This window comes from Watersipora subatra, chromosome 7, assembly GCF_963576615.1.
Source record: "Watersipora subatra chromosome 7, tzWatSuba1.1, whole genome shotgun sequence".
In the NCBI taxonomy this organism is placed as follows: domain Eukaryota; kingdom Metazoa; phylum Bryozoa; class Gymnolaemata; order Cheilostomatida; family Watersiporidae; genus Watersipora; species Watersipora subatra.
Genome location: NC_088714.1, coordinates 35348177 through 35373469, shown reverse-complemented (window position 1 = coordinate 35373469; position 25293 = coordinate 35348177). Strand labels below are relative to the sequence as shown.

General features: G+C 34.3%; 1 protein-coding gene across 1 annotated transcript; it reads right to left on the bottom strand.

The window, feature by feature from the left end:
• Nucleotides 1–1699: 1699 nt before the first annotated feature.
• On the bottom strand, nucleotides 1700–23756 carry LOC137399796 (cilia- and flagella-associated protein 36-like). The gene is made up of 11 exons (XM_068086021.1): nucleotides 23650–23756; nucleotides 22980–23044; nucleotides 18233–18343; nucleotides 15465–15657; nucleotides 13989–14067; nucleotides 11558–11678; nucleotides 9252–9395; nucleotides 6045–6155; nucleotides 3613–3705; nucleotides 2310–2496; nucleotides 1700–2126 (listed from the first exon to the last, which is right to left on the bottom strand). The coding sequence occupies exons 1-11, from the start codon at nucleotides 23750–23752 to the stop codon at nucleotides 2110–2112; spliced, it is 1224 nt and encodes a 407-aa protein (XP_067942122.1). The 5' UTR covers nucleotides 23753–23756; the 3' UTR covers nucleotides 1700–2109.
• Nucleotides 23757–25293: the final 1537 nt, after the last annotated feature.

Below are 25293 nucleotides of genomic sequence, written 5' to 3'. Positions count from 1 at the left end.
GGTTAACTTAAACGGATTTGTTTGGTCAGCTCCAACGCAATGATAAATTGCTTCAGATAACTCGACCTCAACATCATTTATTCAAAAAATTATTTGCCCAACAGCCATGGACACGGTTTTTATCGCTGTAGAATATCACTTCATTCCAAGCCATAGAGACAAAAATCAACTTTTAGTAGTTCTTAGGCGCCATTATAATCATCATCAGCGGCAAAATATTCTTGTTAACGACTTTTATAAAGGTTTGCAAAAGATCAAGTTTTACCAAACACCCATTTGTCCAGGTTCCATCGAAAATGTAAAAACCTCCGAATGAACTTAAAATAAAATCCGCAAAATTGATCTTTGTTAAAACGCTCAAAAGAAACAGATGTCTTTTTTTTAGCGTTTTAACTGCAGTCAAGTTTTGCCTATTATAATTTTAAAACGTCTCGTCAGTCACATCACCTAAAACAAAACAAATCTCAAAAAATAGAAAAATTTTGATACTTTCCGACAAAATTTTTTAAAACTTCACATGAGAGGCCCGGCTGAGGCCCTACATGCGAGAAACCTGTTGGGGGCTTACACCGTCCTCCTTCACACCCCTAGGTGTTCATAACTAGTCGCCTAACATTAGCTGCCCCAACTTGCAACCAGTGAATACAGGCCTGACTATCAATGAACAAAGCTGTTTAATTTCGTGTTTTCGCTCTTTCGTTATGATAGTTTAGTTTCGCACATGAAATTTTCGCGAGAGGATGACTCCACGAAAACGCGAAAGTTAGATGAGGCGAATACATAAGTGTCCTCGGGTACATAGCTCATGATTGGCTGGTAACATTGATAAACTCTATTACATAGCTCATGATTGGCTGGTAACATTGATAAACTCTATTACATAGCTCATGATTGGCTGGTAACATTGATAAACTCTATTACATAGCTCATGATTGGCTGGTAACATTGATAAACTCTATTACATAGCTCATGATTGGCTGGTAACATTGATAAACTCTATTACATAGCTTATGATTGGCTGGCAACATTAATAAAATCTTAACATCTTCATGCGTTGTATATTACATATAATGATCTGTCCCACAAATTACTACCATGGTTGAAAAATTATTTATTTTGATAATGAATAATCATTACATGCTATCCCAGGTAATATTGAACCATTTGCAATAGTTACTATAAATAATAAAAGCTTTTGTTTTGCTATGGAACAATTTTTATTATATTTATTATATGTGTAAATACCCTATCATTGAAACAGCTTAATTTGTCATTAGATTTTCATGGAGTCTGGATAATTGCTGCAAACAGAAATCTCAGTACAATAACATGGAATAGAATGGGAGTATCTGAGTGGGTAAACCAAATACTCACATATTACACGTATCTATAGCTGCGTAAGCTCTATGAATTTGGCTTAGAGTGTAACTAATTTGAGACGTGTGCTCTTGTAGCCTGCGCTCCTGATAGGTTCTCCTTAGTTTGAGGTCCGAGTATAAATATATCTTGTTTTTCCTTATAGTACATTCGATCATTAACAGTTTATATAAAATCGTGGTCTAGATTATTTAGCCCTTTCCATTTTGTATAAGCCTGAGTTATAGTAGTAAATGACTAAAGGCATTACCATAAAAGCGCAATATCTAAATAAGACAGATTAATTTTTAAACTAAGACAAAAAGAACTCTCAACGTTATAGTCAATATGCTTCGTTTATTTTTAGAATAACACATCCACTGGCATATACTTATATATAAAAATCCTAACTTTAAACAAAATTTATTAAGTTATAATCATTTTAATAAGCAACAGTAAATTACAAAAGGCAACAAAACTAAACTTGAAACAGATATCGTGCCTGCCTCTTGATACAGTCAAATGAAGAACAACGGATAAAAGAACTGAGAAAATAATGAGACCAACAAGAAACTGCATAGAAAGTGTGGGTATAGACGGTGAAACCATTACAAAGGGTTGACAAAAAACAGAGACAAGAAGGTGGGTAGACAAGAAGATAAACTTAAAGCAAACTGAAGGACGGAATGTTAATACTAAACAGAAGGTAGAGTTAGCAATATATAGAGCAGTAGGAACCTAGATTGTTTACCATTAGAACTGCTGGGTTTCTAAAAAAAGAATTACAAAATATGAAATCATTAAAATCAATAACAAGGTTAAAAAAGTTACTATATAAATTAAAAATGCGCATCTAGGCATTTGAGACCAAATTTCAGTTGGAAAAATGCTGCTAATCTCCTATCAAAAGCGAGTCTTCAGAAAAGAGAGAAGACCATGCCTTCTTCACTTACCTAAGACTTCAGCTTTAAGTCTATTTGCGATAGCACGTCGCATGTCCATTTCCTTCTTCTTACCATCGTCATCTTCGTTGGTAGGCGTAGGAGCAGGAGCTCTCGATAAAACAGAGCGAGCGACTCGAGCGGATTTAGGTCTTGCCGAAGTTGACTTTTCATAAGAGTCTAGTTGCTTTTCTCTTTCCTGCATAATATCAAAATCGATAGAAAACAAAAAAGGCAAACTGTATTTTCTGTTAGTTTAGAAATGAAAATACTGTATACAAAAGAGACCTAAATGAAGCCTTATTATAAACCAAATACAACAGATGAAATTATAATAAGAGTAGTATCAGTCACCTGCCATCGTGACTCCACCACACACATAAATAAAGAATTTTCAACCACCCAAAAACAACATTACAAATACCGAGATACAAAATTATTTGAATGCAAATGCCAGGTAAATCCCACTTTGGTTCTACATTTATATATATATAATTTTGGTACCAGCCTGAGCTGTAGAGTGCTCAAAGCATATGCTGAGCTATCTGCATGCACCAGTTTGTGTATAAGTGATACGATACCCAATCACCATCATTAGATCTGAAGATTGTTTTAAACATGAAACTTTAAGTTATAAAATCATTTTACCATTCTATAAGATCTCTTCAATTATATATATATATATATATATATATATATAAATCTCATCATTTGTTTTTTGTTGGTCTGTCTGTTTGTGTGTCCAGTTAACGCGACAAAGTTTTAGGAATGAAAAACCTGTTTGGCACTGAATTTGAACTTACGACCTCCAGTTCTGCAAGCATTTATTCAATACACTATGCTGTCCAACTGGCTAGACTATGAAATTAATTGGGTACATACTCATTACACATGCCAATATTTCATGGCTTCACGCTAAACTCTTCAGTTAGCATTATGCTAGAATTATTGGCAAAAAGCAAAATGTTTAAGGTCACATGGGAAGCAAGACTATTGCAATCAGTATAGAGCTGTAATAGGCACTGCAACCGGTACAGTATGAATTACACAGAAATAAACACTTTTTGATTACTTGTGCAACGCCAGGCATTTGGCTAGTACATGAATAAAGAAGACAGTAACAAGTTGGTGTCTTCAGAATTCCTAGTTGCCAATATAAAAGTAGCACAGAGGTGGCAATTTATAACATAAAGGTGATGTTTTGATAAATATAGACAACATTCATATAACATGGAGGTGACAATGCTTTTATGAATATATTGGGATAATCAATATTGTATCAGGTCAACTGTTGAAAAGGTGATAAAAACTTCACCTTCTGCTTCATAGCAGTGAGTTTTTCTCTCTGTTCTTTCAAATACTCCTGCCTTTTTTTAAGTTCGTCTGGAGACATTTTTGCAAGAGTGTCCTAAAATACGTCAAATGTAAGCATAAACAAACACAACAAGTTACATTACATCTGCTTAACCAGAGTTGAAAGTTTTCACCTCTTTGCAGTTATTGACTTTGACAACCAACTATAGTATGTTATTTATCCTAATCCTAGCAGGGCTGTGAGATTTTCATAACAATTTTTTAATATAATGAAGGACCGTCTTTGCAACTTGAGGTTATGAAGTGATAAGAGAGCAACATCATCTTCATGATAAGAATTAATTATCCTAATTTTGACTTCTTTATGAAATTAAGTAAAAAACTTCAATCATAACTATCAGTCAAGATTGATAGTCCTGTTTGAAGGCAATATGACTTCAGATTGTGATGCATGTCTGTTAAATGTACTTATCTAAACTAATATAGAGGAAAACTCAACTGTCTCCTGTTTTTCTCAATATTTGATAACGCGTGAGTCCGCATTTTTATGAGTGATGAAGTATTTAAGCATATCAGGTAACTCAACAGTTTTTTAGTTTTTAAATTATGGAAGATGTAGAAAACACGCATTAGATCTTTGATATATTACACACAAACATTAAGTCGCAGTATGTTTTATGACATGAACTTCTATTCATTCCAATTTAAAATGGTGGCTTTTATTTAAATAATAATTAAATAATCAAAACCTGAAAATTTTGATGTTACTTTAAAGTTTTGATAAATAAGGCATGAAAACATAGTCTTCATTACCAAAATGTGCTGTGATAGCTTAGCAACTATTTCAAACAGATAAAAGGTTGCATTTACAGTCAGCTTACAGCGACAAACATTCGTCAAGGTGTAAGTTGTTCCTTTTAAGGCTGATGAATAACTTTGTCTACTTTACACTACTACAAACAAGGGAAGGTCAATATCATCATTATTATTATTCCTGAGTGTTCAAACCCAGTGAACTCACATTAAACTCACTACGACATTCAACTAAACTTGTGGTGATTTGTATAACATCACAAATCAACTTGTAATGTGTTGATTTGTGTGAGAATTGGGTAAGATTTTTCTGGTGAGAGGTTTAGTAAGATATGATATGTTTTGTGAGATACAATAGGTTTAGTGAGATATGATAAGTTTAGTGAGATATGATAAGTTTAGTGAGATATGATAAGTTTGGTGAGATATGATTAGTGAAATATGATTAGTGAGATATGATTAGTGAGATATGATAGGTTTAGTGAAATATGATAGGTTTAGTTAGATATGATAGGTTTAGTGAGATATGATAAGTTTAGTGAGATATGATAGGTTTAGTGAGATATGATAAGTTTAGTGAGATATGATAAGTTTAGTGAGATATGATAGGTTTAGTGAGATATGATTAGTGAAATATGATTAGTGAGATATGATTAGTGAGATATGATAGGTTTAGTGAGATATGATAAGTTTAGTGAGATATGATAGGTTTAGTGAGATATGATAAGTTTAGTAAGATATGATAGGTTTAGTGAGATATGATAGGTTTAGTGAAATATGATAGGTTTAGTAAGATATGATAGGTTCAGTGAGATATGATAAGTTTAGTGAGATATGATAGGTTTAGTAAGATATGATAAGTTTAGTGAGATATGATAAGTTTCGTAAGATATGAAATGTTTAGTGAGATATGATAGGTTTAGTGAGATATGATAGGTTTAGTGAGATATGATAGGTTTAGTGAGATATGATAGGTTTAGTGAGATATGATAAGTTTAGTGAGACATGATATGTTTAGTGAGATATGATAGGTTTAGTTTTGATATGCTAATTAGCACGAGTCAAGTGCATTTTGTAATCATGGTAACAGCAGTTAGTTTGGAGCATTGTTAGTTTGTTATAACTACAAACTAACAGTGCTCCAAACAACTGAAATAATTTACAGAGTTCTACAGGTTACAAATTGCACAAATCACATAAAAACAAACGTAATAAGCATAAATATAGAGTTCTACATACTTGATACAGTTATACAGGTAAAGAGATATACATACTTAATATAATTATACAGGTAAAGAGATATACATAATTAATACAATTATACAGGTAAAGAGATATACATACTTAATACAATTATACAGGTAGGGGCCTAGAAATATATACACACTTAATACAATTATACAGATAAAGAGATATACATACTTAATACAATTATACAGGTAGGGGCCTAGAAATATATACATACTTAATACAATTATACAGGTAAAGAGGTATACATACTTAATACAGTTATACAGGTAAAGATATATAGATAATTAATACAATTATACAGGTAAAGAAATATGCATAATTAATACAGTTATACAGGTTAAAGATAAATAGAGCTGTAAAAGTAGCTACCGCAGCAGTCTCTACTGCAGAAACTGTTTCTTGGTTATTCTCAGCTTTGGCTTGCGCTATCCACTGAGCGGCAGCATTACCAGTGGGAGCTGCTGCCACAGGTTTGCTAGCCTGTAAAGTAAAACCATGATCCCTATCATTTCATAATGACAAAACCAAACTGTATCTGGCTTCAATCATGTCCTTGCCATCAATTTTAATACACAATGAAGTGCAAAATTATGGGAAGAAGTACACAAGTTGACTAGTTGCAGTAGTGCAGGTAAATTTGGTGACACTATCGTCTCAGTCAGCTCAAACTGATTCAGCATGAGAAGATAACTACAAGTAAGCAGATAATCATATAGCAGATTTTGACAAAATTTGAAGATGCTTTGTAAATAAAGGGTGTACTTAAAATGAACCATCAGAATTAAAATGACTGCAATAAACTTGATGAGAAAAGGTCTTTTTTAATTACCCTCCCACGCCACTCGAGATTAGTCACCACTAGTATTTAGGACTTTTCCATAAGATGTAGGTGTTAAACTAGAATGATATGCAGTTGTTCCCTTTTGTCTTTGCTGATGTTTATCTACCTCTATGACAGGTTCTAACACCGGAGCTGATATACGTATGAGCTTTGGCTTTCACACATTCATTTAATTCTATGCCCACTCCTCTCTGCCAGTCATCAGAAGTTGACATGTTGTAATGTTCTCTTGGATGCTGACAGTTTTTATTAACGGAGCAACAACATACTTCTTGACTATTGGTTTCTCCGTTGTTGATAACCCTGTTTCCGCTTAAAAGGTTTATCTTGTTCAGAATTTGTCTTTTTTAATATCCTGTCTCCTAGAATGTCTTACAAACTATCATCTATTAGCGTGCTGGGAAGAAGATACCCAATCTTGGGCCTATTCACATCACCGCCATTGTCTCTTGAATGTTGTGCAAACTACATTTGCAATATATCCAATCTTCTCAGCCTTGTGTTATCAATGAATTATCAAGCGGCGTGACACCAGGCATAATGTATAAATAAAAGTTATTCCTTCTTTTCTACTAATCTTACTTACTTCAAAGAGTGGTTGCTTAGTTTAAACACCCGCAGCTTCTTAGGAAAAGAAAATATGTATCTTTTTACTTCTAGGATAAGATAACTTTTTGTATTAAACCTCTTAAAACTTCTGAACATTTGCGATGAAAGTATTGTACAAAAATAATTTTAGTCACCGAATAAACTAAAGTTCTGTAGAAAATTAGAATAAGTTTATGTGTTTGTTAAAGATTTGCAACATCTTATAATTAGAGCGATACATCTTATAATTAGAGCAATACATCTTATAATTAGAGCGATACATCTTATACTTAGAGCGATACATCTTATAATTAGAGCGATACATTTTATAATTAGAGCGATACATTTTATAATTAGAGCGATACATCTTATAATTAGAGCGATACATCTTATAATTAGAGCGATACATCTTATAATTAGAGCGATACATCTTATAATTAGAGCGATACATCTTATAATTAGAGCAATACATCTTATAATTAGAGCGATACATCTTATAATTAGAGCAATACATCTTATAATTAGAGCGATACATCTTATAATTAGAGCGATACATTTTATAATTAGAGCGATACATCTTATAATTAGAGCGATACATCTTATAATTAGAGCGATACATCTTATAATTAGAGCGATACATTTTATAATTAGAGCGATACATCTTATAATTAGAGCGATACATCTTATAATTAGAGCGATACATCTTATAATTAGAGCGATACATTTTATAATTAGAGCAATACATCTTATACTTAGAGCGATACATCTTATAATTAGAGCGATACATCTTATAATTAGAGCGATACATTTTATAATTAGAGCGATACATCTTATAATTAGAGCGATACATCTTATAATTAGAGCGATACATCTTATAATTAGAGCGATACATTTTATAATTAGAGCGATACATCTTATACTTAGAGCGATACATCTTATAATTAGAGCGATACATTTTATAATTAGAGCAATACATCTTATACTTAGAGCGATACATCTTATAATTAGAGCGATACATCTTATAATTAGAGCGATACATTTTATAATTAGAGCGATACATCTTATAATTAGAGCGATACATCTTATAATTAGAGCGATACATCTTATAATTAGAGCGATACATTTTATAATTAGAGCGATACATCTTATAATTAGAGCGATACATCTTATAATTAGAGCAATACATCTTATAATTAGAGCAATACATCTTATACTTAGAGCGATACATCTTATAATTAGAGCGATACATTTTATAATTAGAGCAATACATCTTATACTTAGAGCGATACATCTTATAATTAGAGCGATACATCTTATAATTAGAGCGATACATTTTATAATTAGAGCGATACATCTTATAATTAGAGCGATACATCTTATAATTAGAGCGATACATCTTATAATTAGAGCGATACATTTTATAATTAGAGCGATACATCTTATAATTAGAGCGATACATCTTATAATTAGAGCGATACATTTTATAATTAGAGCGATACATCTTATAATTAGAGCGATACATCTTATAATTAGAGCGATACATCTTATAATTAGAGCGATACATCTTATAATTAGAGCGATACATTTTATAATTAGAGCGATACATCTTATAATTAGAGCGATACATTTTCAATTTGCGGACATCTTAGCTTGCTATAAATTTTGTTTAGTACAGTAAATGCACTTTCAGATTGTCTACACATGCCCTTGAGAGTCTCGTTTCCTTGAGAAGTATAAATGATAAAAAACAGAACAAATCTATCGTAAACTGAGAATACGAATTCATTTATACCAACTGAAAGAAAGAAAATGTATACATCATCAACTTGCAGTCATCTTCTACTTCCAGGATAGACGACTGATGCAATAGTTATTTCATGGAAGACCCACAAACGAATGAAATAACACATTCTTCACATACATCGAAATACGATACAAGAAAAGCGTTTCATTATCATAGCCTAACAACATTAAAATATTTATAAAAAGACACGGATTTGCTAATGCTTCGATACACAAGCCCTTATCTCTGCGGCTAGACCTGCTATCAAGACTTGCTATCAATTGGCAGATTCTCCATAGAGTGAATGTTGCACTCCGTTATTTGACCACCTAAATAGGTAAGACACAAGAAGGGCTGTTTGTACCTTGACAGGCTCCTTATGCGACTGAGCAGGAGGCGGGGCATGGCTGGTGAGACGAGGCAAAGCTGGCTTTACCACAGCCGTTTCTGCCATTGAAGAAGTACTTGTGACAGTTGGTTTCTCTTCCACACTCAGTTCTTTCATAACCTGACCAAAAAACCGGTAATTCTTACAATGATTGACTCAATATGGATTTTTTATTTTGTTTTTTTCATTTTTTATATGGTAATAGTGAACTAACACCAGTTAAGTCACAGATGCAACTAACTCAAAAGAGTAAATTTTTATCCAACTTTAGTGTTTACTGGCAATAACGTTGCTAGACATGGAGAATTATTCGTGACAAACCGAAGGTCAAGACTTTTTCAAGACAATTTTCCACGATGTAAATTATGAGATTTTCATTCCATAAAAGACCATGAGATGAAATCTCCTTTAAACATCACTCCAATTTCTCATGATTATTTTTTACCTTCTTACAGCTAAAATGAAAAGATTGAATCAGTCTATAATTCCTTTACACATTGAAATATGACTAGAGGAGACCGGATCACAAAAAAGCTAAGGCATTCCGTATGTAGCTCACAAAGTTGCCATGTAACGGAGATTTTTCAGATTTAGCGCAAGAGACTCGTTTGTAGAATGACCAGCCAAGTTGCGTTAAATATTAATATTGTTCGATCCAACTCACAGCAGTCACCCATTTCAACTGGTGTACCTTTTATCAATGCACAGTGAAGGCCACCAGTAGCTGAGACAAGTTTTTTCTGTAGAAATCGGCTGCTAGCATATATATCAATGCTCTACTCATTTATATCTGAACTGCTGACAAAGATAGCAATAAATTTGGATTTCCTCCATCTGCGCTACGACAACTCCTTTTTCACGAAAACTGCTAATAGGCGTAAATGTTGTTTTTGTCCAGCACACCGCCATTCAAATACAAGTTTCTTTACTTCCAGTGATTAATTCAGAGGCAAGTGTTGCAGCGACTTGTCTCTTGCATGATTCTAAGTGGCCTGTACCAATCCGGCTCATTCCTGAGTGTTCTGTGTCACATTGATAAATGCTTTATAAACGAAACCAGCCAAGTTTTTTTGAAGGGCTATCCTACCAACTATTCTCCGCATAGGGCACTAGCGGGCTGCTCTGTCAAAAATAAAAGTGATGATTGCCTTTAAACTTTAGTTTATAACCCAGATGTTTCGATGACTACTTGCTGGTTTTGTGCATAGATAATGAAATAAAAATGAAATACTTCGGTAGCAGAAAAACATGGTGAATTTATCAACACTACAGTATAGTGATAAAAAACTAGGTAAGTGGAATCAACTCCCAAAGCCTATCATTAATAATCAGTATAGTCAGCTCCTTCTAATATTAGTGCCTGATAAAAAGGGCTATTTACCATCGCATATGTTCAGATTTCACTCCATCAACTATAAGAAGAAACAAAACTTAGATTTGAAGTAGAGGCTGCAAGAGCTTAAGCTAAAAAGACAGCCCCATACCCCCTTAAGACTCCCTTAGACTACAACTAGTGTATTTATCTCATTATGAATTCTCATGAATATTCATATGAGAGTAGAGACAATGAGAGTAGAGACAATGAGAGTAGAGACAATGAGAGTAGAGACAATGAGAGTAGAGACAATGAGAGTAGAAACAATGAGAGTAGAGACAATGAGAGTAGAAACAATGAGAGTAGAGACAATGAGAGTATAGACAATGAGAGTATAGACAATGAGAGTAGAGACAATGAGAGTAGAGACAATGAGAGTAGAGACAATGAGAGTAGAGACAATGAGAGTAGAGACAATGAGAGTAGAGACAATGAGAGTAGCGACAATGAGAGTAGAGACAATGAGAGTAGAGACAATGAGAGTAGAGACAATGAGAGTAGAGACAATGAGAGTAGAGACAATGAGAGTAGAGACAATGAGAGTAGAGACAATGAGAGTAGAGACAATGAGAGTAGAGACAATGAGAGTAGAGACAATGAGAGTAGAGACAATGAGAGTAGAAACAATGAGAGTAGAGACAATGAGAGTAGAGACAATGAGAGTAGAGACAATGAGAGTAGAGACAATGAGAGTATAGACAATGAGAGTAGAGACACTGAGAGTAGAGACAATGAGAGTATAGACAATGAGAGTAGAGACAATGAGAGTAGAGACAATGAGAGTATAGACAATGAGAGTAGAGACAATGAGAGTAGAGACAATGAGAGTAGAGACAATGCGAGTAGAGACAATGAGAGTAGAGACAATTAGGAGACAATTAGGTAGAAAAGAGGAAATATATAAAACCTTTTCCAACTTCTGTTGCTCTACTTGAGTCTCAAACTTGATGAGCCCAGCTTCCGCTACAGCGACCTTCTTCATCCCCTCATCAACTTCGCCCTTGCCAGGCTGGCTAGGAACCGCAGACCTATATATTAAACACGCTTCGCTTTACTCTATTAGCATATAATAAAACTTATTAACAGGGAACTGGCAGAAATTCCCTTGGATACCTTTTGATGTCACTATGTTTTGCGGTTGCTGTCTCTGAAATACTGTATCTATAAACCAGAGTGCTGTGCAGCTCATGAACTATAGTGAGTCATACAAACCCTATGAAAAGACAACTCTACATAATCTGACAAGCAATATAATTGAATCACACGTCACCCTGATGCCTGCTATCAGACACTCCATGCACTCATTCTGAGCTTGGATTAGTTTTTCAGTCAACAAAAATAGCTTCTACAAATCTTTAAAAGGTAGCTCTGTGATAACCATTGATAAGTTTAAATAGCCTGTGGTTGTGCCCTTATTTCCTGTCTAACAAATGATGATTATCTATCCATTATGTTTTTGAAAGGAACAGCTAAAAGGCGCAGTGTAATAATTTAGATACAGAAAGCTGATATGAAGTGAGACAACAGTGAGTATGACCAAAGGGATAAATATCGGACTTTAATTGAATTCTAGCTGGAATAAAAAAACAGCTGAGGGCGAGATTTACATGTAAATAAACTACAACCCTCGAGGTTGGACCCTCTACACTGAGAGTGTGACTTACATGTAGATAAACTACAACCCTCAAGGTTGGACCCTCTACACTGAGAGTGTGACTTACATGTAGATAAAGTACAATCCTCAAGGTTGGACCCTCTACATTGAGTGTGACTTACATGTAGATAAACTACAATCCTCAAGGTTGGATCCTCTACACTGAGAGTGTGACTTACATGTAGATAAACTACAACCCTCAAGGTTGGACCCTCTACACTGAGAGTGTGACTTACATGTAGATAAAGTACAATCCTCAAGGTTGGACCCTCTACATTGAGTGTGACTTACATGTAGATAAACTACAACCCTCGAGGTTTGGCCCTCTACACAGAGTGTGACTTACATGTAGATAAACTACAATCCTCAAGGTTGGATCCTCTACACTGAGAGTGTGACTTACATGTACATAAAGTACAATCCTCAAGGTTAGACCCTGTACATTGAGTGTGACTTACATGTAGATAAACTACAACCCTCAAGGTTTGGCCCTCTACACAGGGTGTGACTTACATGTAGATAAACTGCAACCCTCGAGGTTTGGCCCTCTACACTGAGTGGTAGTCTCATTAATGACTGTAACGAGACATTCTTAGAGCCAATTACTGATGTTGACACCCTAATATAATGGCTACATTATTATTACAGTGATACATCAGTGATACTGATGTATCACTGATGTATAATGGCTACATCATTGCCTATAAGTTTTAACTCTCTCCTCTAGGAGCAAACACTTAGCCTATTTCTGCATAGCTTAACACAACAAACATGGCTCACGATAATGTAACCTCCATGTGACTGTCTCCTATTCCGCAGTCACTAAGCTAATGTTTATAGCTAATACTATACTAAACTTTAAAGTGAAGAGAGCTGGTGGTAAATTGATGACATATTAATCTATAGCGGCTCGTAAAGCTTCTAGACATGAAAAATAGTTGCTGCTTACAAGCTAATAATAATATTGATCATTCATAATGTCGCAGTTTAGTGAATTGGCTGACAATAGTATGACAGCTTCAATAGGCTAATAGGAGTTTGTAGACGCAACATACTTACATGGATGTTTATTATTGTATCCATGGTAACATAACCAAGTATTTTAGTATTAAACTGAGTAGAACTATTATTACTCGTTCGATTACAACAATCTTTCAAATTTCATTCAGTAACTTGTAACAACTCATTCAACAGAATATAACAACTTATTCACCAGAGTATAACAACTCATTCACTAGAGTATAACAACTCATTTACCAGGGTATAACAACTCATTCACCAGAGTATAAAAATTCACTCACCAGAGTATAACAACTCATTCACCAGAGTATAACAATTCACTCACCAGAGTATAACAACTTATTCACCAGAGTATAACAACTAATTCACCAGAGTATAACAACTCATTCACCAGAGTATAACAACTCATTCACCAGAGTATAACAACTTATTCACCAGAGTATAACAACTCATTCACCAGAGTATAACAACTCATTCACCAGAGTATAACAATTCATTCACCAGAGTATAATAACTTATTCACCAGTGTATAACAATTCATTCAGCAGAATATAACAACTCATTCACCATAGTATAACAATTCATTCAGCAGAATATAATAACTTATTCACCAGTGTATACCAAGTCATTCAGTAGTAAATTCTACCAATTAAAACAAACTCACCTCATTATTGACTCCATGATTTCTGCTTCCTGTTGTTTCACTGATGGAACAGTGTGTTTGGCATCCCCCGCTTGAGATGCTGCAAAGTAAAAATGCCCAAGTAATTTTAGAGGGACATGTATTTCAGTTATTCAGAGCAAAAGTGAGAGTTATTCTGTTGTTCAATGGAATTGAGAAAATGTAAGGGTACAAAAAGAGGGAACACAAGCAAAGAGAGGGAACACAAGCTAGCCACACATAGAAGTGAAGATAAATGGTTGAACCTTTGCAAAAAATAACTTGGCCCATGCAGACTCTGAATCCTAGCATATTTAGGGCATTGAAAAAGTCTAAATGTGCAAGTATAATTTTAACCCAGAGATAGATCACTCTGTGTTATTATAAATTTCGTAGCGCATATAGGATGCCATCAATTGTTATCAGTTCAAAGAGTTGAAGGTAAAATGCTACAATTATAGAACTTATCTATAACTTTAACTCTTCATTGAAACTCCACAAGGGTGTAAGCTGATTGCCATGCTGAGAGTCTCAAAGGTAATCATCAAGCTGGGAGTTGTCTCAAACATTTTATCGAATCGTGAAACTCATTTCAAATGCCATCAAAATTAAAACCATATTTGCAGTTTGTATACTTAATCTTGTAAGATTTATCGTACATATATTTTATGTATAAACACCCATACGGAGATAGTTCTGTTGCACCTACCAAATTTACAAAACGCTTCTGAGTACTGAAAGCAAAAGGAAATAATTGTGTATATATGGTGAATTTGAGGCTGATATTTTAAAATTCTGAAGCTAATAAAAGACAAATAATAAACCCTGCTTTAAATGTATTCAGTTAACATCCTTCATAAAACATATTTGTAATATAAATGCTTTCAGAATGCAAATTACTTCAAGAATGACGACCTCTATTTAGAGTGAACAGCAAGTCCTAAGAACACATTAATAAATGTGCCAAGACAAACTCTCTATGACGGTTGGAAACACCAAATATGATACATTAAAATGTAATATTTACTATAGTAAGAGCTGTGTTTGTTCACTCGTCTGTCTGAAGTTACACTAAGAGCGTAAGGGAAAAGGATTGTATCCGTCCATCAACACTACCATCTGCACCAGTCAGCTACTTTGACACATATAAGAATAACTGTGTACATTGTTACTACACGTGATGACCTCTTACATGTGACTACCAGCGTATGTGCTCCTTGTTTATATCAGACTTTTATGTCAGTTACATAGGTCCTAATATGAATGTCTGCGGATATCTAATAGCTCCGTGTGTTTGCTAAAAGATGATGATTTACTCGCAGTCGGGCAACTGATCATAAATTCAACAGGAAGCATGGCATTCTACTAAACAGTGGGTCACCTAGTAAACAAAACTAATGCCAAAAACACAGCAACCCAAATAGAGCTAGTATCATATAGTTAAGGAACAGAGGCTACTTTGGGAACTTTTTTAGCTACCTTGGGGTTGGGCCTGTTTAGCCTGAGCTTCTTGTGATTCTGAAGGTTTAGTACTCTGCAGTATTTCTGGTACATGACCGTATTGTTTCATTATTAGCATGAGAGCCTGTTGTTGGAGTTCCAGGTTCTTTTGGGTCATGAGACGAGAGAAGAGCCGGAAGCTCTCGGTGGCCAGTATCAGTTCAAAGAGACCCTACATAGCGTATTGATTAAAGTTAGTGCATGGTTAAACATCTATCTCTGTACTTACTAGTATCTTGGCAAACCAATTAACTTTCCAAAGTATGACATGAAATGCTGGCATATATTTGACTTGATATATATGTAAACATATGATGTTAACGATTCCTCTAAACATCTCAGTTCCATAAGGAAATATGAAGAATCTGATGAGAATGTAAACAATATAAAATATAGATAACACATAATCAAACATAAGCTACATGTAGCTCAGTTTAACTTCCACCCAGTCTAAGTCAGAATAAATGAGACACTCTATCACTCACGTACAGTAATTATACTAGAAATGACTGTAATTGAATCACTAACGGTAATTAAACGAAACATTTATTTGCTGTAAACAGTACAGGCGCAGCAGTTCGTTCAGCAGTAGAAGAAAGACTTAATTATCACAGATAAAGCTGTACCACTAACAGTAATTACCATTATTAATAACAGATTTCAAGAACCATGGACTGCTTTGTTACTAGATGCACTGTATGGCAGTATGTGAATGTATATGCATGTATGTCTTTTTTCCATAAATAAAAACAAATAATACATCAATACTTATATTTTCTTTGCATTATATTTACATAATAAAATTAACAATTATCTATGCAACCCAAAAGATCTGAATCGGTATCTGAATCGGATTTTTTTTCAATGAGAATCGGTATATCGAATCGGTATCTGAATCGGCTGGTGAAATTAGAATCGAGACATCTCTAGTAATTACTGTTAGTGGTACAGCTTTATCTGTGATAATTAAGTCTTTCTTCTACTGCTGAACAAACTGCTGCGCCTGCACTGTTTAGAGCAAATAAATGTTTCGTTTAGTTACCGTTAGTGATTCAATTATCTCAGTGAGACGTCTTTATCTTCAATCACTATCGATGTAGCCAGTAGTACTGAAGAAGGACTCACTTGCCACAGATGATGGAGGACAGGCTAAATACCGATAAGCCACTGAGGTTATTTTATGCGATACAAACGATACATCATATAGTCAGGATCAAGAGAGAGATAGATAACTTTTTGCATCGGCTGCTCAAATTACTTTTGTAATGCTAGTAAATAGAAACATTACACCGCATTCTTGCTTCTCATGATTGTTCTTTTGTTTGTGATTGGCTGTAATAAATCATGTCGCTGTAATTGGGAAATACCGTACTTTGTGATTACGTCCTGACTAAAGCCAAAATATTCCTCAGCTGTGTGGATGTTTATTAGGCTATAGACATGAAATAGATTGTGTGACAGGCTTGGAATTCATTAGGTAAAAAGAAGGAACTTGCAGCTGATGATTTGTTATTAGTGTAGCAGGCTAAAATGCAGTTTTCTGCTAAATAGTTGACCTGTAAAAAGTATCTGAAGTTTCCGATTTTTTAGGAAAAGATCGGCCGATACCGATTCAGATACTTAACACCCATATCGGCACCGATACCGATTACGATATTAGAATCGGGGCAACTCTAGCTATATACTGGTAAAATGTGCACGTTATTTTTTCGTGAAATGCGCACGACTTAATCATTCAATTCTCTGCCGCTCGGCGTTTCAATTTCCGGTCTCAATTTTGATAAAAGTAATGCCTAGCAAGTTTTAATAACGATTTTCGGCCAAATAAATCTCTCTATTTGTGTATAATCCGTTCAGATGGGTAAGTTTTAAGATACTGTCGACACTTTTCAAAGACTTGGTAATATATTTGAATAGGTTTGCATGTGTTTTGTATCGTTATTATACTTAAACGACTCTACAAAACGATGGTTAAATTTGTTGATGAGATTTCGAAACGAGGGTTTGTGACGTTGTTGATGAATAATTTTCGTAAGTTGTGTGCACATGCATTTATCATAAAAACTCCAAACTTCGCTCATTTGGTCGTGGGATAAATCTCTTTTTATCTGTTGCTACTTACGTGTACATTCTTTATTTTGTTTACATAGTTTTGTAGATTTGTGTTAATGCCATATGTGATATATGTATGTTATCCGCCTTCAGTATTTACCAATGAGTTAGCAGGGTTCTAATACTGTAGAATTAACTACACAAAATATTATGTATTCTTATAAGAATATTTTCTCCAACATAAGACAATTTAAAATGTGTTTGCGCAATAAAATATTTTAGAGATTCCGACCTGGATGGTGATTGTTTTTACATTCTATGACCACCCTTAAAAATGTATGTCGCTTAACAACCAAAGGTCATGATTGAGAGTGTTTTTTAGAAAACAACTGCTTTTCATGCGACCAAGACCTGGCGCCATTGACCTGCTTGTCACAAACAGGTTACAGATTTTTGTTCAACCAAAATTGTCTATTGGAGGTTACAAAAGAAGCATTCCACTTTGAATAACTGTTGTATTCACTCAGTTGCTTCAACAAAAAACAAGTCCTGTACTTCCTCAGACAGCAAACGCACTCGCAACACGCACCATAGTCTGCACGCGTAACTAACGAATGTGACTTCCTGTAACACTAAATCATTAAGTCAGTTGATTATCAAAACTAAAAGAAGACAACTACTAAAGGTAAACGTACAGAGAAAACCTCTCGCAGCTCTGACCGCCGACTCATTTCTGTCATGGCTTTAATAACTTGTTCATGCGTCAAATCTGTATCCTGTCTGAAAGCGTTTAACAACGTTGTCACCTGCAAAAAGAATCAAGAAGTGTATTGCACCAGCTGATTCTACCAACTGAACCGAAGCCTGTTTCTTGGTTTGCTGATTAGATAGTGAAACTCGTGGTTCTCTTATGGAACAACCTGAACTGAGAAACAACAAGTTTGGTGCACTTGGCATCTTTGGAATGAAAGGTTAAATTCTAACATTTAAATTGACCACAAACTCAAACTAACTGACTCCTGGGTTAGTGTTTTAGACAAGGATTCATTTGAGCTTGATGAACTACAGGTAAGTAATCGTCTGATAATAAGTTACCTGATGCCTTCCTAAACTCAGTAAAAACAATGGAGAGGAACAACAACAAAAACAGTTTTGTATTTTGTGACTAATAACAATGATAGTTCAATCTGTTATTTTCATGACTGATTCACAAAAACACTATGTAAATTTGCTAAAAATTCATTCATCAAATGTTCAGAACAAAACCTTACGAATTTCTCTAATACTAGAAATTCCCCTGTCATACAGCCCACGACCAAAGTGATATTGGAAAAAAGAAAGGGTACTGCTGATTGAGAAATGCAATATTCGCAGTCAAATGGCACTGCACTGCAATAGGATAACTGCAATGGTAGCTGCAACGGTAGCTGTAATGTACTGGGTGTTATTATGTACATCAAATAGCAATAATGAAAGGAAAAGATTATATTATGTTTATACCTCTCCCCTGCTATAGGAGAAATGCAATATTAGAAGTAAAATGGCAAGCTGCTGTGTAATATACACAGTTTAAATAAAAGTTGGTTGTGTTGAATGCAGAATGGTTTTGACAGCGATCTGTAACCAAAGTGAAGTAATGAGGCATGATCACAGAAACCATGGTTAAGTCGGGTGGGTGAGATTTAGAATTATCTACACTAGCAGAAGGAGAAAATTCTCAGTCATTTTGCAAAAAAAATTGATTCCAGCTTAATTACAGCAGATTTTATGGTCAATAAACTGAATACATGTTTACCATTAGTGCGAACACATAGTTTTGAGAAAACTGGTGTTAAAGTTTGAGAAACGAAAACCGATGCACAATTTTGTTTACATTTCAAAACGTCATAGCAACCAATATAACAAGAAGTTGTGATATTTATCTAGATTTTTGTATTTATATGCAAAAGATTATGCTAAATTTAGAGATTTAAACAGATTTTAGTTGGTTGTCATAGAAATAGCTGTATATCTATAAGAAAGTGTAGGCATATAACTTAATTTTGCAGATATTAAAAACGGCTTGGCAGTACCGGGATATTGACCACAGCTGTAGTATCACTAACAAAATCTTAAGAAAAATAATAACAGTAACATATTGCCCAACATCAGTCACTATATACTTCGATCTTGTAAATTCGAATGATTATTCCTATAATTAAATCTTATAATAATCTTATAAAATCGAATAATTATTCTTATAACTAAATATTGTAATAATCTTATAAAAGTTGTTAGAAAAATATAATCGTCATTTCCTTTACTTTCACTGCTTTGGACATCAGTTGGAATACCAAAGTACTCATTATAAGTGTCTAAAATGTCAGTTACCTACTTTAAAATCGGCAAAAAAAGAAACGATTACTTTTCAGTACTTCTACGTCAATTACAGAAACCTTCGGCAATTGGACAATACCAGACTGGCAAAATGTGCATGTTTTTCTCATGAAATGCGCATGACTTTATGGTTCTATTCTCTGTCACACGGCCTTATCGGCGTTTCGTTGGCCGGTCTTAATTTTGATTAAAAAAGGCTTGTCAAATTTTTATTGCGATTTCAGGCCAAATTGATCTGTCTATTTATGTATAATCCGATCAGATGGGTTAGTTTCAGGATATTGTGTCAAGTTTTCAAAGACTTGGTAACATATCTAAATAGGTTTATATGTGTTTTGTATCATTATTATGCTTAAATGACTCTACACAAAAATGGTTAAATTTGTTTATGGGATTTCGGGACAAGGGTTTGGGACGGCCGTTCATGAATAATTTTCGTGAGTTGTGTGCACATATGCATTTATCATAAATCTCCCGAACAACCGCTTCGCTCGTGTTTGATAGTGGGATGACTAACTTCTATTCAGAGATCAACAAGCAATGATATGGTATGGTCGATATGGTCAACAATTTAATCTCGACACATAAGCTCAGAGAAACAATGCTTTTTAAACACAAGATGCTTGCTAACGACATGTATATCTCCAAAAATAAGATGTAAATATTACAAATATATAAAAACAAGCTGCCCCACCTTGATCAACTTACAGATATTGGCAGCAAAATTGCATACTCTGTTTGGCGAATTGTGTGAGCGATCTCTCGAAGATTAAGTACGACATCTGCTTAGCTCGTTGTGGGCAGAAGCTGTGCGTGTTTTAATGAGCCATATAGCCATTGTTGTACAGTACAATGGCTACATGATCTTGGCTGAACATGTCTTAGTCCAGTGGTACAGAAACCGCAACGACTGGAAACATCCCCGATGTCAGAGTGTAAATTATGGTTGGATGTCATTCCTGTCACCAACAGTTGAGAGAGTTGGGAGTTGAGCCCCTAACCTTGTTGTTCGCAAGTAAGGCTTCCTATACTACAACCTCTCTATCAGTAAATTAAACTTATCATACTGTAAGTTGCATTACAATAAATTTTACACCCACATCTTGCTTGCAACGAAGTAACCGTCACTACGTGAGGTAACTAATGTGCCAGTGGTAGTAACTATAACTATGTAAGTAAGGTGCCAGTTGTAGTGACTGTCACCATGTAAGTGAGGTGCCAGTGGTAGTAACTGTAACTATGTAAGTAAGGTGCCAGTGGTAGTAACTGTCACCATGTAAGTAAGGTGCCAGTGATGATCATTAAATTAAAAGCTAAAATTGAAGTTCACTAATGCATAAGCCATAGAGAAACTGGTAACTTTAGATAAAAAATTCTAGAACATTCTCTAGGCTGTCCTTCAATATTTGACATAAATGCAGAACCCTCGGCGCATTTAGTAAGAAACGTTTAAGCCTGAGTCCATGCTAATCTATAAGTCTACCATAGAGCTACCACTTTACCTATTTACGATCATGAAGTTTATATATCAGCATCCCACAGCCGGAAAAGCTGACTTTAGCAAGTCTCACAAGCTTTAAGACGAGCAGCTTTGTATTATTGATTAGGAAAAGGGGATGTCAATAGCTTTCTATACAATTGCAGTAAAAAGACATACAGAGTATCTCTATAACTAATTAGCTAATGGTATTACAAAACAAAGTTGATGGGGCTTTGTTGATAATCAGCTGGCCTCACAGAGACGCTAATTGAGTTTGCACATTCCAGAACATTCCAGAATAAACATCTGTAGATATAAAAACTGTATTGTCAACGTGTCTCCACAAAGACCGGATGATATAAGAAATCAGTTCAATTTAAATCAATATTTCATCTTGCATACAAAACTCAATGTATCTCACTATATGACTATTTGAAACTGACTTCAGGAGGCCTATGTAGAGTAATTGAAATTGGTTCCCACAGTTTGGTGGTAAACCATAGGTGTATCAGTGTGGTGCAAGTTATATAATCTGCACTAAGCCGATACATCAATGATTTACCAAACTCAATTACTTTTTCAAAGGTTTACACTAACCAAACAGGGGCTATTAATATTGTGTTATTAAAAACAAACAAGCGTATCACCTAAGCAAAAGTTGATTAGATCTGGCAAGGGTAATACATAAACCATTGAATGGAATGCATTGGATCATATCATTAAGATTATACCATTTCAATTTGAAAGCCAATTGATTGAAACCCCAGCTAGCATCTATCATCTAATAAGTATTAAGCGCAATCAAGCAATTAGTTTTTCTCACATTTTATTGATTGAAACTGCCTCTTCAGGTTGCTTCACACAACAGACTTCTTACTAAGGCAACTGACTGAATATTCAATAAGTCAACATAGAAAAATTTTATCTGATCTTAACATGAAAATTTATTTTGACCATGTCCTACTCAAACCTATCACCAAAATGAATACTAAATATCATTGACAAGAATGGTTATAATCTTGACTGATACGATTTGTACAAATTTGTCTGAGGCCATCAGCAAAACTTGAGTAAATGCTGGTAGTATAAAAAAACTTCCCATTAATTTAATGCAAAGTTGTGAACCTTTGCAGAAACCTCATTAAATAGTAAGTTAATACCAATCAAATGAAAACATGATGTTAGTGGGTGCACATAAGAGCCTGGCTAGCGTTACACACATGAAGCTACTTACTGTTCAAATTCAACTCGAGTAAAAATATAGCCAAATGTTATTAAAGAAGGCTTTCAGGGAACTTGAAGACATATATAAATCAGCTCATTTAGTCAGCATAAAATATTGAGTAAACTGGGAGGCTCATCATGGCAAGAAGACAATCCTTCAACGGTAATTTGTATGACAAATGTGTTTTAAAAAGGAAAAAAAACATTAGCAGCCACAACAATAAATAAAAAAATACTCACACACTTACCAAAATACTCACATTCAAGCAATGCGTTTAACCAGAATATTTTAAGTTTCAAAGAACCAATTTTCATTGAATCTTTGAATTGGTTAAGCCTGTATGTGTACTCAATCCACTTACCAAAGCGCAATAAGCTCCGTGAAGCTCTCTGTATTCTTTACAATCTTCTAATGCTGGGTCAAATACTGTAAAATATAGTTGTGTTTTTAATAAGAAGCCTCAAAGTATTTATTAAAATACACTTCAATGGCAAGCCAAACGTTACACAATAATAGGCAAGATTATTATTATTATAAGCAATCTTTATTGTGGTAATCAATAGTCATATTTTACAGTATGTTTTCCACAAGGTACCACAAAAAGTAAACTAACTAAAAAGCAGTGTACAAAATAAAACACTAGTGTGAATGTGATCTTCTTCTTCTCACTAATCACATCCGCTCCTGTGCAGAAGCCTTATTGTGATATCCTATAGAACTAGAGATTGGGGTCAATAGTTCTTCAAAACTTTAGACTGCCAGTGATAGTCATGATTATACCTGCCAACTCTCACGCATTGGGAGTGAGACTCACGCAATCACCCCAAAGGAAAAATGAAAATGCGTGAGATTTTTGTCCCAATTTCCACAATTTTATATATATTATCATTAATAAATAAATTGCCCCAAAACCGAATCTCAAGCATTGCCCCACTCTTGGGTTTGCAGGCCTGGTCATTATGCAAATTTACATTCTAGATTAGAAAATAAATATCTAAATTAAAAAAATTTCAATTAAACATTATTCTTACTTAAGCAATTAGCTTCCATAAATGTAAGAACTGGTGCTTGAAAGAGAGGGCTTCCAACGTAACTGAGAAGCTCATCGTAAATCCATTCACTTCGATGCGCCATGTTGGAATCTAGTGTAAACAGCAGTGACGATCCATAATAATATTTGTAGTATTTTAGTTCTAATTTGTATAAATTTGTTTTTAATTTAAAAATTTTATTTATTTTTAAAACAAATTAAAAACAATAATATTTTGAAAATAATTACGTTGAAACTTAGAATATTTTGGTATTATAAAATATGTATTTGAGAGTTCCGTTGTTTCTTTAGTTTTGCTCACTCATAGTACAACTTTTGTGTGTAGAGCATGGGTTATACGTGCTTTGCGGTTTAGCGGCTCCATTATTGTCTTTTTAAAGCCTGTAGCCAGAATGAATGGGTAGACAAACTTGACGCGTGATTTTTGCAGTAACATTTGTCTGTCCTGCAAACAAGTTTGTTTTGCGATAGTGCAGACTTCTAGGCACAAGTTTTGACTTAATTTACATATAATTATGTATTAGCACATCAGGCACAACAACTAAAACATCAAAACCCCAATAACCAATGGGTCTTGCAGTGCAGTCAGAGCTAAAGTATTTCTCTTTTCATTGAATGTTCTTCGTCCAATTGGATTTGTTGTTGGCAGAACTTATAACAAAAAATAATTTAGTAGTATTCAATAAAGCTATTGCACAATTTGCTGTTAAACTTTATTTTGAGATTGGATACTGTTTTGTGGTGTAGGACTCATTAGGCATAAATTCAAATATTTTAAAAATCTACTTGAAAATAACCATCGAGCACGCAACCAAAATCATTACAAGAATGTAAAAAAGATGCCCGAATAAAACTATATATTGCAAAGTGTTGAGTTCTGGTGTTATTCAAAACACTTTTACTCTTCCCAATAACCCGCACGATACAAGACAAAATAGGGAATTGTACATGCCATATATAAAATCAGGGCAATATTTTCACTCCTTTTGGCCAAAAACAACTAGGGTTCTTTGAGGGGATGTTGAGTGTGCAGATGTTTAGTTTCTTTGATTTAACCGGAGAGATTTGTACATGTATATATGTCAATAAATAAATATTAAATGAAGAATAAAAATAAATAAAAGTAAAAAATAAACAAAAAAGGTTCTTGAAACTGAGTTTTCACGTCTTTTTGCCTTTAGAGGCTTTCAGTGAGAACAATCTGATCTGATCTGATCAAGCATTTTGTCCAAGTTTACATTGGTTATGCTGCTTCCATTTTCTAAAAATCAGATTTTATAATGCTATAAGCTTGTCTCAGTCTTTTTCTATTTTGCTATTTTCAAATCATTCATTAGTAATTTGTGGGATCAGTTCTAGACCACAAAATCATACTCCATTAATGGTCAGCACAAATTATAAAAGGTCTGTTTCTTTTCAGTTATATTAACTCATGACTTGTAACTTTTGCCTATACTTTAATTGGAACGTAGTAATTACGTACTGGTTACCGGCACGTGAGCTTTTGGTTACTCAAATTTGGGCTAATGTAATGGACAAGAGTCTTGTAGTTGACAATCATTACGTGTCGTTTTAAGTAGCAAGAAAATCCGTGCACATATATTTACTTACAAGACCAGTAATC